Raw genomic sequence first — 17,473 nt, forward strand, 5'->3', positions numbered from 1 at the left:
ACTGCAATTTTAAATGGCAAAATACGAAATTTGGACGCAATCAATCGAATAGTTTCTGATAAATTGAATTTTGAAAATGTAGTATTTTTGTCGTAACAAATGTCGTGACATCACACTGCATATTTCAAACAAATGTCGTATGTTTTAACTTTATTACATATTTCGAAAAAAAAAAATTATTTTCTGTTTGTCAGAGTATAGTTAAAAAACACATTTACGTATGGCATTTAAAACCATTTAAGATCCTTTAAAAGATTTTTTTAAAAAAAAGTTTCTGAAAATTTTTAGTCATACATGTTACAGTACCCCCCCCCTCGTAGAATCGCTTTGACCAGTGGAATTTAAATGCTGTATGAAATTTAGATTTTAATTAATGGACGTAAAAAATACAAAACTTTTTTCATTGTTTACAGATTTATCTTAATAAAAAAAGCATTATTTTTTCACAGTTGTAACGAAAACTGCAATCAACATCATATTTATTTACATATTGTATATATGTTGTACATACCACTGGATTCTCCTCAATAAAAATTATTCTACCAGCAGCTTTGATAAGTAGCTTTTCGGGTATATTCATGGGATTGGCCACAAAATTGTCAATGTTATTTTTCCTATAATACAGATATTAAAATGAACAATTATATGAATATTTCTAAATAAATTTATTCTTTTTAATTAGAGTAAAAGCATCTAGAATAAAAATTGACACAAATAAATAAGCTCCAACATTTTTCACACACATGTTTTTCATTACAGTTTTATTCATTTGAATATTGAGAAATTAAAGTCAATTTTGTCTCTTGATAGCATTACATGTAACCCAAATTATCCTTTCACTAACCTTTTTTCTGGCCAATTACATTTTTAGTTAGACTTTCTTAAAAATAATATTCCAATTTGTAATATTCCAGTATACAATAATATTCCAATTGCAAATATTTTTGTGTCACAGGGAATCTTTAATGTTTGTATTAAATTTAAATATCTACACGGAGCAAAACATTTCTGGCACAATGAGGTTTTTATTTAAATTCAATAAACAATTAATTTAAATATTACTTTTCCTAGTATTAATTGATTTAGATTGAAATATTACCTCTTGTTACTGATTCTTTGTAATCCAAATTTCACATTTTTGAACTTGAAGACTTGTATATTTATGCTTTTTAAAAAAAAATAACCCCAAAAAATTAAAATTGAAATTCATATCACAAGACAATGTTTTATTATTGTATTTAACTATTAGATTCTATTATGCTTTATTATTATATTTTATTTTATTACATTATTTTTCATTATTATTTATTACTAGGAGGCTTCGCCCCCTGCTCGCTGGCGCTCACCAACCCACGGAACTGCTTTTGCAGTTCATTTCGGATTGCTTTGCAATCCAATGCTCGCTCATTGGATACGTTCTTAACGTCTAGTTTTCGTAAACTTTTTTGAATACTGAACTTCCGAAAACTTTTCACTGTAGAAAATTCTAAACCTGTACATTTCAATATTAATTTGGAATTGCAAACAGTTCACATATTTTTCTTAATCACACTATTCTAAATTTCAGTTGTTGAGAAAAGTAACAGTTGTNATATGTTGCTGTTTTGAGTTTGATTGGTGGAATGAAATGGTTAGAGAATATCATAAAATAACCAACTTAAGGTAAATAATTTTGCTACAGTAAATCGCAATCTTGGCCTGTGTTTAAGTGCTTTAAAAATACCTATCGATGATGCAATCTTTCTCTGCTTTAATAAGAAAAAGAATGAAAGTAGGTGTTTTGTTTCTTCGTTTGGTGCACCTACGTTTGGTTCATCCTTCTACTAATATTTGGAGCTAGTGAAAATAACAAAATATGGTACAACTCAGCTCTATTTTATGTAACCAGAAAATGAATACGATTTTTTTGGAGCAACGTGGCTCGGAATTTTTAACAGTGTGGTATTTAATTTCAGAACAATATGTTTTAACTTACTTGCATAAGAATGAGTTGATTTGAGAAATCTCTTCTGTGCTTATTTATTAGGCAAAACGACTGCTCGTTTAGTAATGCATCCGGTGAATGTGTCAATGGTGAAACCTGAACAATAATTTCACAAAGAAATCTCATAATAATGTAATGTCAATTCATTTCAAAAGTGAGAACATTAATTGTTAACACTATAGTGGCAATCACAGAATACTCATTGGTCAAATGATTTTTTTTCTCACAGCCTTCCATATAGAGGATGTGGTATTTAAATAGATGCTCCATTTAAAGACACGAGTTTCAAAAACTGCACCAACTGATGTTTGTCATCTTAAGTCCAATTAACTGAATTGGTATTATAATCAAAGTTCAGCGGCCGACTCAAAGTTGAGTTTACGACAATAAATGTTTAACTCCGTATCCTTGTAATTTTGAATTCAATCCAGAAGACAATTAAACTTCTGAATCAAGCATTGAGATAAACTAGCCTTCGTAGAGGACTTTTTGATAAAACTAACACACACCTGCTTTACATAAAAATACTCCCTCGGTTAGCCCGACGTTAAAGATATTCTAACCCATGATACATCTATCAATGGGAATACTTTATGTCAGCACTGTAGTCAATGCGAGTCAAGAACTTAATTCCGATTGACCTGCCAACGCCGGGATTCGAACCTAGGAAGCGAACCCTATGTTAACCTTGCTCATTAAAGATACAGTAAAAATTTTAATACTTTTGAAGACAGCGGAAAATTTCATCACAGTCGGATACCTCGAGGTATTTAGATATTATACCGGAGCCAGTATCCTACTAGCTTGTGAACATCATCCGGTATTATATCTGATTTTGCATCATACTAGAGCCAATATGATACCGGCTGATGAAACACCGGTATAGCACGAGGTTCGGTATCATACTGGGGTGAATTTCGTACCGACTTATGAAACAACGATTCCAGTAATACTGGGTTCGGGATCATACTGAACTCAATTTGATACCGGCTTATGAAACAACGATTCCGGTTTGATACTGGCTCCGGGATCATACTGGACTCAGTTTGATACCGGCTTATGAAACAACGATACTGGTATGATACTGGATCCGGTATCATACTGGAATCAATTTGATACCTGCTTATGAAACAATGATTCCGGTATGATACTGGGTCCGCGGTATAATACCGGATCCAGTATCATACCGGAACCGGCTTTTTATAAGCCGGTATAAAACTTGTTCACAGAGTTATCCTAAATAAAAAAAACATTATTTTTTCACAGTTGTAACGAAAACTGCAATCAACATCATATTTATTTACTTATTATATATATGTTGTACATACCACTGGATTTTCCTCAATAAAAATTATTCTACCAGCAGATTTAATAAGCAGCTTTTCAGGTATATTCATGGGATTGGCCACGAAATTGTCAACGTTATTTTTCCTGTAATACAGATATTAAAAGGAACAATTATATGAATAATTCTTATAAAATTTATTCTTTTTAATTAGCGTAAAAACATCTAGACTAAAAATTAACGCAAATAAATAAGCTCCAACATTTTTCACACATACTTTTACCATTACAGTTTTATTCATTTGAATATTGAGAAATTAAAGTCAAGTTTGTCTCCTTCTAGAGTTAAATGTAACGCAAATTATCATTTTAATAACCTTTTTCCTGGCTAGTTACATTTTTAATTAGACTTTCTTAAAAATAATTTCAATTTGTAATTGCAAATATTTTTGCGTCACAGGAAATTTTTAATGTTTGTAAACAATTTAAATATCTACACAGAACAAATCATTTCTGGCACAATAAGGCTTTCATTTAAATTCGATAAACAATTAATTTAAATATCACCTTTCCTAGTATTAATTAATTTAAGTATTACCCTTTTTTACTGATTCTTTATAATCCAAATTTCACATTTTTGAACATGAAATTTAAGATTTGTATATTTATGCTTTTTAAAAAAATAACCCCAAAAAATCAAAATTGAAATTCATATCACAAGACAATGTTTTACTATTATATTTTACTATTTGGTTCTATTTCACTATGTTTTAATATTATATTTTATTGTATTACATTATTATTATTGATTATAAATTAAGACATAAGGCAAAGAAAAATGGTTTAACAACTTTTATCAACAAAATCAAGTTTTTATCGACTTGAAATTTTAAAATTTTGATAAATGTTTTCAATAATGCTTCCTACTCTTGAAGAAAAAAGAAAACCACCGCGATTTTTAACCTTGAGCATCTTACTCCATTCCCTCTTTTAAAATCAATATTTCAAACAAGAAAACTTAAATGAAATCGTATACGCTGAAAAAAAAATTTCTTACCATGTAACAATAAGCTCTTCATAATGTTTGAGTTTACCGTGACCATCACAGGTGCTGCATGTTACTTTTCCACTTCCACTGCACCAAATGCAACTGTAAAGGGAAATTACAACCATTTTCAATTTTATAAGTTTTACAAATTTCGATTAGTTTTACTAAAATATTTCTAACCAAAAGGCAAAATATATCATATAGTTTAGCGGAATAACCCAAACTGTAATAGAAATTGACATTCTCTGGTGAATGTAAACATTTAGATAATCCAATAAATTACTTAAATAAATTTATTTCTCGTCTGCAACTCTTCCATTAAAGCTTGCGAAATATCGTCTTTTAAAGGTGTAAATAAGAAGTAAGGATATTATTAGATTAAAAACTTCATTCGCTTCAAAAATATACAAATAGGAAATAACAGTAGACATGTTTCAAATGTTCAAAAACATACTCCCGTATTGAAGACACGCCAGACGTAAATGAAAAGAAACAAAAATGATTGTCCCTCTCGGTAACGGTGGTTTTGCTTGTTCTGCTTTCATCTTTTTTCTCTCTCGGCAACTGTGGTTCTTCTAATTTTATTTCTCACCTTTATTTGTCCATTTTTCGTTGGCAATTTTACATTTTATATTTCAAATCACTTTCGTTTCTTCTCATTTACGTCTGGCAAGTCATAAAAATTTATCCTGTTTTTGAGCATTTGTTAACACCTCAACTTTTATTTCCTACTTGTTGATAAATGAAGCTAGTAATATCTGACAGCTTCAGTTGCTTATGATTGTCTATCTTAAAATGGTGGTAACTACTCTACTTTGCATCAAGAGTTATATAATGGAACAATCTTGAAGTTTAACGATACCATAAACTGCCCTTGATATTTGATTACACCAAGAATTATATCTGGGGTGTTAATTTATCTAAATTTTTTACCGCCATTTTTGTTGTTAAGACATATTAAAAAATTTTACAGCTTAAATTTGCTGCTGATAGAGTATATTAGATACTTATTGTAAAGTATATAAGATACTTATTATATTAGATTGAAATATGTTTTCAGTTATGCAAAATAGATATTTGTATTTTAATTTTAATATCTCTGAGAACCATATTAAATGATTTCATAATGAATAAATTCTATCCTCTTTTCTGCGCGTGTTTCATTTATAAGCAAATATTTATTATGTAAAATTATAAGCAAATTAGATTATGTATGAAACCTGAATTACTGATTCGTATTTTATATTGTCTGTAAGAGTAAGTTTATTGATTTTTATGAGTATTTTACAGTAATTATAAATATTAGAGTTACAGAATTGAAAATAAATGGCAGCGATTACTTTGCACCAAAAAGTGTAAAAGAACTTTCTAGATAGTTCTTTGCACTAAGAACCTGCCCTTGATTTTGGTGCAGTTGGACACTACTTTGGTATAAAGTAATTGCCACCCTTTGTGTTCGGAAACACGAAATTTGTTCCTAATCTTTTACAAGAATTTTTTCAGCATGACTAACATAAATAATAAGTTCACATTTTTCATTAGTATGAAAAATATTTCCTAAAAATTTTTTCTTTTACAAATATTTAAATAAATATCCTTACGAGCTACTTCCTGAACCACCACAACTTGAGCATGAATTGTCCTCACTATCTCGCCCACTGCCACTACAAGAGCTGCACGAACTCTAAAAATAGAACAATAGTTTAAAAATCGAACATTTTAAGCACAGCCATTGCGATAAATGAAACGTGTTACGTAGTTCCACGTTAAGTCAATTATTTCCATTTATAAAATTTCGTAAAATTTTTCTAACGAAGTTTTCGTGAAAAGAATTGACGTATCGTAAAATTGATAAAAGACGTTTTTTTTTTTTTTTTGGATAAATACTTTTCTGTAAAAATATATAATTGTTAAAACATGTTTTTTTTCACGTAATTGCTAAAATAAGTTTTTCACGACTTGATTTAATACATTTTTTACGTAGATCTATGACATATTACGATTATGCAGAAGTTCAACATATTATGTAGTTTTTTAAACTCGTTTTTTAAGTTATCTAACAAGAGACGTTTTCAAAATAAGAACTTTTCTATAAAATTATATAATTCTTAAAACATGTTTTTTCACGTAATTGCTAAAATAAGTTCTTCACGATTTCATGAACTTGATTTAATATATTTTTTTGCGTAAATCTATGACATATTGCGATTATGCAGAAGTTTAACTCGTTTTATAAGTTATTTAACAAGACACGTTTTTAAAATAAAAGCTTTTCTGTAAAAATATATAATTCCTGAAACATTTTTTTCACGTAATTGTTAAAATATGTTTTTCACGACATCATGAATTGAAATTAAAAGATTTTTTATATTGAAATATGACATAAAATGATAATGCAGACGTTCAAGGTATTATGTATTTTTTAAAACTCGTTTCTTAAGTAAAGAAATAACTCATGTATCATAAAATTCGAAAAGAAATTTTTTACACTACGAAACTGTCAAAATTCGTTACGAATAAATACTGATTTGTTCTTCTTGTTTTTTCGTTCTAATACATCGCTTTTATTTCCTAAAAATAAATAATTTACTCATAATTGATTTCTTTTTTTCTCAAAAGAATCTATAAAACTGAGCATATGTTTCTTTACAATTTACAAAAGAAATCGCTAAGAGTGGTTTTAGTTTATAAAAATGTTGCTCTGATATTCATCCACAATAATTTATTTAAGCTCTACTTGCCTTAACCTCAAATAAAGTTTTTTGAAGTTTCTAATTTTTTTCCTAATAATTACTAAACTCAGCGCCTCGACAGCCCATAGAGGGCCAAGGCCTATTGTGCCCATCTCAGTTTTCCTGACCTTAGGCTCTGGGGTGCAGATGCAGATGTTCCGGTCAGGTGGTCAGCCGAACGCGGAACCCCCTTTAGTTTCTAAGCATGCTTGGTACTCATTTATCGACCCACTGAAGATATGAAAGGCTGAGTCGACCGCGCTCGACCCGAGGATCGAACCAGAGACCTCGGTGGCACGTTTCCTAATAATTAGTTCTCCAAATATTCAAGTAATTGTTTCGCTGAAACGTCAAAAAATATCTACCGGAGGGCATTTCCTTCCCAGCATTAAACTGAGACTGAACGCAACTATGTTCCTAACATTAACTCTCTTTAGAATCTCACTGTTTTAAGTTGTTGTGTTGTTGTTGTTTCTAATGTCACTAGCTAATAACCGCAAGCTTGATTTTTGATACCACACCAATTTGAGACAGATTGTGCTTCTCTTGTTCTTCAGAGGCTCCAACTAAGGCCAAGAATATGGCATAAGCCGGACATGTGTCGCAGCTCGTTCGTACATTCATTCATTCATCCATAGATCGTAATTTTGACCTGAGCCAGAAAACGATCAATCTCCAATTAAGTACTCCTAGAGGTATGATTATTTTTTTTTAAATAGAACATAGAGGACTTTGTGACACGATAGATTTAACTTGCACCAGTAACCATTTACTATACCAAAAAACTTAGATGCCTGATTTATTTTTATAAGAGAAATTACTTCTTTATCACTCTAAAATGATATATGTTTGATCGAAAAAGAAAACTCTGCAATTGAAAATAAATAAATCAAATAGCGCTTTATCAAATACTTCGAGAATAATAGGAAAAAAAAGAAAACCACCCCCAAATAAAAAAAATAAAAACTTCACGCAACAATTTTTTAATTGTTTGCAACCTATTTAAATGTAATCGAAAAATATCGTATCTAAACTGTTCGGGGGACTCTTTACAGTCCGTAATTTCATCTCCGTATTATGCAAATATGTGGGTTAGTTTTGTATAAACTCTTCCACTACTCTACCTTGGAGTGTCTTGTCTTCTGCGTTGGGTGCACAATTTCAAATCGACGAAGTTAAATAATAAAAATAAAAGAAGTACATCCGCTATGTGGTTTAACGCCCCAAAACTGAAAATTGACAACAAAAAAAAGAGCATATTTTACCGATCCAGACCCTCCACAGGAAGAACAAGTGACTTCACCCCTTCCACTGCAATTCCAACAAGTTTTAACATAAGCTGTATGAGGAATTTCAACATATCTCCTTCCGTCTTCGAACTTCGTGGGAGTGCTGACCCTTATGTTCCAAATAGCTGGTGGCGGGCCATTCTCTGGACCATCAATATCTTGCCCTAAAAAATAAATATCTATTAGTGAGTGATTTTAAATAAGCATGAATAAAATAAATAGGAAACTAATTTTCTTGCTTGAGATTTTCAGGCAATACAATACGGACGTTCGTTATAAACAACTTAAAGAATAATTTGCATTCTTAAAAGTATTATAATTTTATTTTCTGGAACAACCTTTTAATTCAAACTGCGAAAAAAGCGCGGTCTAGGATTATCAGAATGTATTAAAATTTAATTAAATTTCTTTAACGTGTGAGAAATACCAAAACCAATTATTTTTACTATGGTGACCACTAGAATCTGCTCAGGGGATAGAGAGTTCGACAATGAGGTGAACCAGATTCGATGGCCAACGAAAACTAGTCGATAGAAATTCCGCACCCGGCTTGCACCGACTGCAGTGCTGATGTAAAATATCCTCAGTGGTAGATAGATCATGGGTTTGAGTCCCCTAACCATGGGACAGTTTCGTGGTTTTCCTCTCCATGTAACGCAGATTGCTTGTTAGTTCCTGACAAGCCGTCCTCCACAAAGACAATTTTTTCACTATACTTGATCCAAGAGTTCCCTTGTCTTCTAGAATGGGTTCAAAATTACAAGGCTACGTAGTTGAACATTAGCAGTTGCAAACTCAAAAAATTGGGTCGGCTGTTCAACGACGGTCATAAAATAAAATAAAAAATATATTAACCACTAAGCTACCAGAAAATATTATTTCATTTCTACTCTATTATCAAACTACTTCATAATACTATTTTTTATTGTATGATAATAAGTTTAAAAACAACACGCCTGTAAGACAATAAATTTGGTAAATTACTGTTCATTACTATGTGCTGGTAAGCGAAAGAATACTAGAGAACTGGTTACACTGAAAACAATTCCGGATCAAATTGCAGTATAAAGTACCGACACTTTGGGAGCATCAACCATAAAATCCATTTTACCGACGAATATATATTTACCGTAAAGTATACCGTAAGTTTTACAGTAACCTTTATTTAATTGGAGTGATTCAGTTATTTTACTGTAATTATCACTGAAAAAATTACGTTTTGTTCAATAATCTGCTCCGGCAAGAATAGAGTTTATTGTAAAACGTATCACCAGCCTGAGTGCTAGTACTTTTTACAAATTGTATACAAAATTTTTTACAATGTAGGGGAGAGTGGAGTCAATTGTAACAGGGTACGATTGTAACAGAGCAAAAAGTGTTCGGGCTCTAGATTTGGTTCCTAGGTGGCGCACAAGGTGTATTTAATAAATCCACATGTGCACCCTTGCTGGCAACCATTTTTATGTGGTTTTGAAAGAGTTACATCACAAAAGATATTTTCAAGCTATGTAAGTACTTTTTTTGGTATTAGAATATTATATTGTAACAAAGTAATTTTGTTTAAACAAATAAAACTTATTAACCGAATATGTAAGTGGACACCTTAATTAACATTTCAATAAAAAAAAGATTAGTTTTGCTAATTAACTAGCATTGTTTTTAACAAATGAAGCTGAAATGGCGTCTTGGGGACAATTGTAACAATAAGTAAAGGGACGATTGTAACAGCTGAAAATAAATAATCTTATGTTTACAAACCATTACTTAACTCTTTAAGAACCACCAATAGTTTCCTATATCATTTATATTATGTTGCATGTGCATTATTTTATTTGTCACCTTTCACAGCATAAATTAAAATTTTTAACCCCTTAAAGTTAAAAGTTTAACCCTTTAGGTCTCTGCTCATTATTATTTTTACTCCTAAAATATCACTACTATTTTGATCAATAAAAAAATATATCACAACTATGATAATATGTATAATTAACTATGTTTTAGTTGAATTTATGAACTGTTACAATTGACCCCGTAAGTGGGGACAATTGTAACAAGTGCACGACTGTCAAAAATTGTTAATAACTAATATAATATCATTTAAAATAAGGTATTTCTAGTAGAGGATAGTCTACTTTACTCGTCTACCAATTAATACTAATAATATTTGGATTTTTTGTTAGTTAAAAATAGTTAAGAAGAAAATTTTACAATTGACCCCACTCTCCCCTACTAGATAACTGGTTAACGAGCGAAGCGAACATGGATTGTAAGACGATCCATAATTAATGGCAAATGCTGTTCAGGAATCGACAGGCGATAACGAGAAGGGGGTGTTAACGCCCTAATAATTAAAAATGCTTAATTTATTTATTCTACTTTTTGTTTCTTTTCGAAACCTCGAAACTTAACTTCAAGTATGTATTTTATGACGAATTAACTAGTATTTTAGACGTAAACAAACTTGTCAAATCTAATTTAATGCCTTACGATAAATATAGTTATATTTCAATTGAATATAGGGAATGCCATATCAAATGTTTTACATCAAACGAATTTAAGTTTTAGTCAAATTCAGTAGTTTTATTTAAGTTCAATCTTATTTCAAAGAAATAATTTGTGATTTTTGACTATGTACATAACATAGATTGTGACTATGTGAGCAAGTTATAACTAATGAATCATGTTTTAAAATATCACATTAAGGTAAAAGTTAAGTTTTTGGGATAATGAATTTTTTTTTTCAAAAGTGAAATAGAATGATTCATTTTACTTACCGTGATATGGTGTTTCTCTGCTAGCCGACTGCCTTTTCTCTGTAAATGATTCTAATTTATACTGGAAAAAAATAAATACAAACTTGTAGAATAAAAAAAAATTATAAAAATAAATTGCAGGTGGTTCAGGATATTCATTCATGGCCCACCTGCAATTCATTTTTTTGAACGCAATTCATTTTGCACCACCTGCAATTGCGTTCAGTATCACAAAGTTATTTAACTTGTAAATAACTTTGTGATACTGAATAGCTTTTAAATATTGAGCAATGTTTAAAAATGTGTTCACTTGCACAAAAGTCGAGCATTTTTTACAATAAGATGATTTTATGTTATTTAACTGAATTCTGCTACACGTTTCAAATGTAAAAACTCAAATATTTTAAAATAAACTGTTGTTAGAGTCCATGGCCTTCATTAACTATATATTTAAAAGACTGCAGGAATCAAATGTCGCTATGTGGTGTCAAATACAAGATTTAAGTAAAATGCCGTTATGTGCCATTAAATACAACATTCAAAAATAAATCGAGTTAATTTTTTAAATCATGAATTGCAGGTGGTACATGAAATAATAAATCTTTCTTACGTGTAAAGAACAGGAGCTTGTGATGTTTTGAAAAATCATGTCTCTTATTGCTCGTGTTCCATAACAACAAGTATCATCCACATATTCATAACATGCATTTCTTATTCCCTCATTAGATAGACCGTGAAATCTAAATAAAAAAATATTTAGCTAAACATCAATGTTTAAAAAACTTTTAATTCTTTAAATTATTGGTATTTATATGTTAAGACTTGCATTATAAATTTACATAAATAATTGGTATTTACACATAGATATTTATTAATAATTTCAATTAAATACGAAACAAAAATTTTGAAGTTGACATAAATTAACTTCGGTTTTCAAACTTCTTAAAGTTAAGAAATGAACTTTAAACGAAGCAAATTAAAACCCATCATATTATCAGTTTTTTTTATTTCATTTATTTAAAGAAAAAGTTTATTTTAAAACAGAGAGAAATATGTGCGTAAAGTGTTAATTTCAAAACATTCAGTAATAAAATTATTATTCTAAAATATCCAATTTCACTAAAGTTTTAAGTAGCAATTCATCTGTATATTTTAAGAAGAGTAGCTAACAAAACATTTAAAAATTGTTTTATAATATAAAATTATAGAATTAAACAAACTTATAAATTATTAAAAAATAACACATTTTTACTTCATTCGAACATTTTTTGAATCGAGCAGCTTTTTACTGATTTTTTGAATTATTGTTGAATTCAATGTAGTTATTAAGAAAAATTACCGATAAAAATGTATATATATAAATAGTTAAAATACATCAATGAAATTTGCAAAAAAAGTAATAAATAGTAAATATTTAAATTTAATTATAAATATTTCAAAGAGCTGTTTTATATTTTATTTATTTAATTTTCTGAATGCATAACTATCTTTACAAATATTTTAAAATATTCACTCACTCTGGAAGCACCATCTGGGGTTCTTCCATGTATGTCATAGATGGAGCTGTAGGAGGTAGTGTATTATCTGGAAATATATTCATTTATTTGTAAGATTTATTATGTGAGAAAATACTTATTATAAAATTTTTTCATTCTACATTAATCTATACTTCACAAAATGATTTAATAATGTCAAACTAACCATGATCTCTCTCAAAACCTTTATTGATGTACGGCATACACTTTGATGGTCCAGCTGAAAAATATATTTTAATAGTAATAAAAAGTAATGCTTAATATGTAATTTTTAAATTTTTTTGATCGTATTTATTTTTCCACAACTTATAAAATCCTTTTATGCAATCAGCAGTCACGAAACAAACTTGAGTTACAATACCCTTAAGTTTGTTTGATTATAATAAACCATAATAATTACACCATCTGTATTCACGTTAATTATGAAATAAAAACAAGTTGACTCAAGTTTTTTTAGCATACTGTCTCATTAAGAAAAATTATTTTTATTAGTATCATATAATTTGCTTGATTATAATAAACCATAATAATTACACCATCTGTTTTCACGTTAATTATGAAATAAAAACAAGTTGACTCAAGTTTTTTTAGCATACTGTCTCATTAAGAAAAATTATTTTTATTAGTATTATATTATTGAATATTATATTTCTTAACTTTTTGGCAATATTTTAAATAATAGTGATTTTACTTAAAACTAAAAAGATGGACAGGAATCTTCCAAAGTTTAAAAATGTTTTTTTTATTATTGCCATAACTTGATGTTGCTCCTTCAAGGGAGCTTGAAAAAACGATTCCACTGAGCTAAGAGCTAAGCCCTTTATATACTTGCTTTTCTATAGAAAAACTATTTAATTTGAATTGAGTAAACTTCAATCAATCTAGCATCGTTAAAAACAGACATTAAACAATTTTAAATAATCTTCAATTTCTAACAAAGCTTAATTTTTTTATTTATTAAAAAGTTGGAAAAAAGTTTCTGATGAGATTGGAACAGAGCAAATTTATATATGACTTTTCTTAGTAGAAAGTTAGTTGTTGAACTGAAATTGCATTAATCTGTCTTGTTATGTGAGAATATATCTCCAATTTGTTTAAAAAGAGTCCTCTATTTTTACTAAAAGATTCTATTTGCAATATATGGATCTTACGGGTTTCTTGAGGATCAGTGAAAGTTTTTATATTGTGATGAAGAAAGTATAAATTTTCTGTCTATGCTTTGACTTAAAAAAACCATCTTTACACTGACAACTTGTACTATCACTTGATGTCTAACCTTCAATAAAAACTATTTCAACTGTCCTTATTTCACATTCTGAGTGGCATTTTAGTATCATCATTCAAATTACAACTCTTATAAGAAATTAATTTTTTATACAGGATATAAATTAATTTATAAAACATTTTGAGGTGTTCTAAACATTAAAAGAGTACTAATGCTTATTAAAACGGAGCTTTTAAAAAAATTGCTTCATCATTTTGCTTAAAACAAAATAATACATATTATTATTACGTGTGCTAACTAAACTGCATAAGAACAAAAAAGCGTAAATGTTAAATGAAATACTTTAACGATGTAAACAATACCTGCTAAAGCATCTTCATAACATGGAGGCTGATTTACAGACATTGTATAACGTTTTTATAGTTGCAAGAATAACACCTATAAAAATTAAATTATTGAAATTAGTATAAGTATTTTTAAATTTATATTTATAACTGAAATATATATTTTGAAACGGATTTTAAGAAAAGAAATAATTGCCTTTATTTACTTTGTTTTAAAATTCGCACCTTGATCATTAGGTTATATTTATTTTCTTCATATTTAATACTACTAATTTTGATTTCAGTTTAATTAATTCCCGCATTAAGTCATTTTCCATTGCAATTTTCTTACTTTCTTTTTTGTACTTTTTTTGTATATATAATGTATAAGTCTGATTTAAGTCTTATTACTAATTGCTTATATTAAAAGCTATAGAAGTGTTTATAGAACCACTGTGTAAAAAAATCCGCAATAAGTCAGGGTAAAACGTACCAGCACTCAGAGTAGCAGTGCTTTTTATTCTAAAATCTATTTTTAATGTAGAATATTGTGGAACAAAAAATCTAATGTACCGTCATTTTAAAGTAATATTTACTATAAAATCACTGTAATTAAATAAAAATTGGTGTAAAAATTACGATGAAAAATTTTACGGCAAAAAAGAGTTTAGGGTAAAATAGATTTTAAAAACTTTTTGCGGTAATTTTTGCCAGAATTTTTTACAATNTATAGAACCACTGTGTAAAAAAAACCGCAATAAGTCACGGTAAAACGTACCAGCACTCAGAGTAGCAGTGCTTTTTATTCTAAAATCTATTTTCAATGTAGAATATTGTGGAACAAAAAATCTAATGTTCCGTAATTTTAAAGTAATATTTACTATAAAATCACTGTAATTAAATAAAAATTGGTGTAAAAATTTCAATGCATAGAAATCAATGCAAAGAAAAACATTTTAGGGTAAAATGGATTTTAAAAACTTTTTGCGGTAATTTTTTTCCAGAATTTTTTACAATGCATGAATAATTATCCAACTTAAAAAGTCATTTGCCTCTATACATAGGTTTAATAAAGATTAAGGTTTGTTTTAATTAAATCTACATTTTGAAAATTGAAAATTAAATATTATCATAGCCATAACAATAAAGACGGAGTACTTGAAACTATTTATAAATAATATATTATGATATTTTCGGAGCTTCTTACACTAGATTATAATTTATCACTGAGTTAACGGGAATAAAATTAAGTATTTTAAGATGGGTTAGTTAAATAAAAATCTTCATTTTTGAAAAATACCATTACATTGCAAAAAAATTCTGGATAAAAACACGGTAAAAAGTACCGGCACACAGGAAGCCGGTATTTTTTTAACCGAAAACCCATATTTAACTGGACATGTTACGAAACAAAAAATATGATATACTTTAATTTTTACAGTAAAATCACTCAAAAAGTTTCGTAAAAGCACTTAATCTCTTTAATTAAATCAATATTACAGTAAAAATTACGGTACAATATTTTACGGTAAAAAATATATTTTACGTATGAAAGTTCCATAATTTGATACGGAATTTTTTACAGTGAATCTGAGCGATGTAAACAAATTCTATTTTATATTTCTTCCTTTCATGTAAATGAGTATCTATATGAAGAATACAATGGATGTCTAATGACACTTCGAGATCCCTCCCCCCCTTTATATTTTACAATTCAATTATATGAATGCTTATAATAACAGAAATATAAACATGCAATAAAACATAATAAGAACATCAACAAAAATCAACAAGTTGTTTAGTAATAAAAAATCTCTCTAACAAATAATGTAAGAATCAATTCATATCTTACCTTTAGTCCTGTTTTATCAAATTGATAAATAATCTTTCCGAGAATTCTGTTAAATAATATTTCAAATGTAAAGATAAGTCATAAAGAAATATTTGATAAAACAATTTCTATGTCGCATGCCCGATAAAAATTATGTGTAGGGGGAGTTACAGTATGTTCTGAAAGTATTTTTAATTAATAAAGTTTTGATTTTTTGATGGCAACCTGCAAGAGTAACCGATATCAATGGCAACCGATAAGATATTTTTTATTTATGTGATACTGTTTTACTTTCTGATAAATTTGAGTGGGTGCCATTCTGTGCTTAAAAAAAAAGAATGTGAAGTTTATTATTTTTTTTATTTATTTCTGAAACGCAAAAAAAATCTGCAACTATCTTTCAAAATCGTGCAATTCCCTTTCATAAAATTTTCGACTAATGATAAAAAGTAATGAAACTTTTGCACTAATGACCCATGCATGGTCTTATGCTATGACAGTGTAAAGAATATCTTTTGCACTTAACATTGTGCAGCATTTTGACTTTATTTAATTTTTTAAAAGCAACCAACAAATCACCGGCTCGTTCTCAAAAGTGGTTAAGTATTAACGAAAACTTTTCGTGAATCTTAACGCTATTGACAAAAAATTTATTAACAAAGTTATTAAACGACGTTTTGCTAGAAATACCAATGCTTTAATCATTAGTAATAACGCTTCAATGATAAGAAAAAGAAACTTTAAGAAATTTTCTTGCACAAAATTTATTAAGTAAAATGTCTAGTAAACCTTATAAAAATCTTTTTTCAGAAACAACAAAAATTTATAAATATCGAGTTATAGTTATGAGCGTAATTTAAAGGTTTATGGATAATTTTTGTTAACTTTTAGTAGTTTTTTTTTTTGAATAAAAGTAAAGGTCTATAGAAAATACTCTCAAATTTATTAATCAGTGAAATGTTTCAAAATTTCTTTATATCGTGAGATATAAACATTTTAAAACACGTTTGAGGCTAAATGTCTTCCATTAAATATCATGACTTCGGGATTTTTAAGTTTGCATTTGAGCAATTTGAATTACAAGTTCCTGTCAGAAAATGATTAAAAACTATTACATATAACATATTTAAAAGAATTGAAACAAAATTTCTCGTGATGATTACAGAATAAATAAATTATCGAAGTGTATGCTCAATTATTCTGTGATCTGAAATTTCAATTTCGTTGTAAGTGTTTTAAATCTCAAGTATGACATGTTGTACTTATGCTACTTACGAGCAAACCTGCTATTAGAAACCACAGCGAATTTTTAAGACAGAGGGTGGGTTTCTTGTTTTTCAGTGGCGCCATCTATGATCAAGAATACGATTTCAAGACACGAGTCAGAGACCGTTTTACATGGAGGACCCGTTCATACTTCATTATTCATTCATCCACGGATCGTAATTTTGACCTGAACTTTGAAATAT

General features: G+C 28.6%; 1 protein-coding gene across 1 annotated transcript in view; it reads right to left on the reverse strand.

Annotated features, from left to right (window-relative positions):
* LOC107456037 (uncharacterized) overlaps window positions 1–16,163 on the reverse strand; it is a gene marked incomplete in the record, with an annotated part of 87,981 nt that extends 71,818 nt beyond the window's left edge. The window contains 2 exon segments of the mRNA XM_071178907.1: window positions 14,213–14,288; window positions 16,026–16,163. Of these exon segments, the coding sequence (XP_071035008.1) occupies window positions 14,213–14,255 (43 nt within the window).
* Between the last annotated feature and the right edge of the window lie 1,310 nt (window positions 16,164–17,473).

Source organism: Parasteatoda tepidariorum, chromosome 3 (assembly GCF_043381705.1).
Source record: "Parasteatoda tepidariorum isolate YZ-2023 chromosome 3, CAS_Ptep_4.0, whole genome shotgun sequence".
NCBI lineage: Eukaryota > Metazoa > Arthropoda > Arachnida > Araneae > Theridiidae > Parasteatoda > Parasteatoda tepidariorum.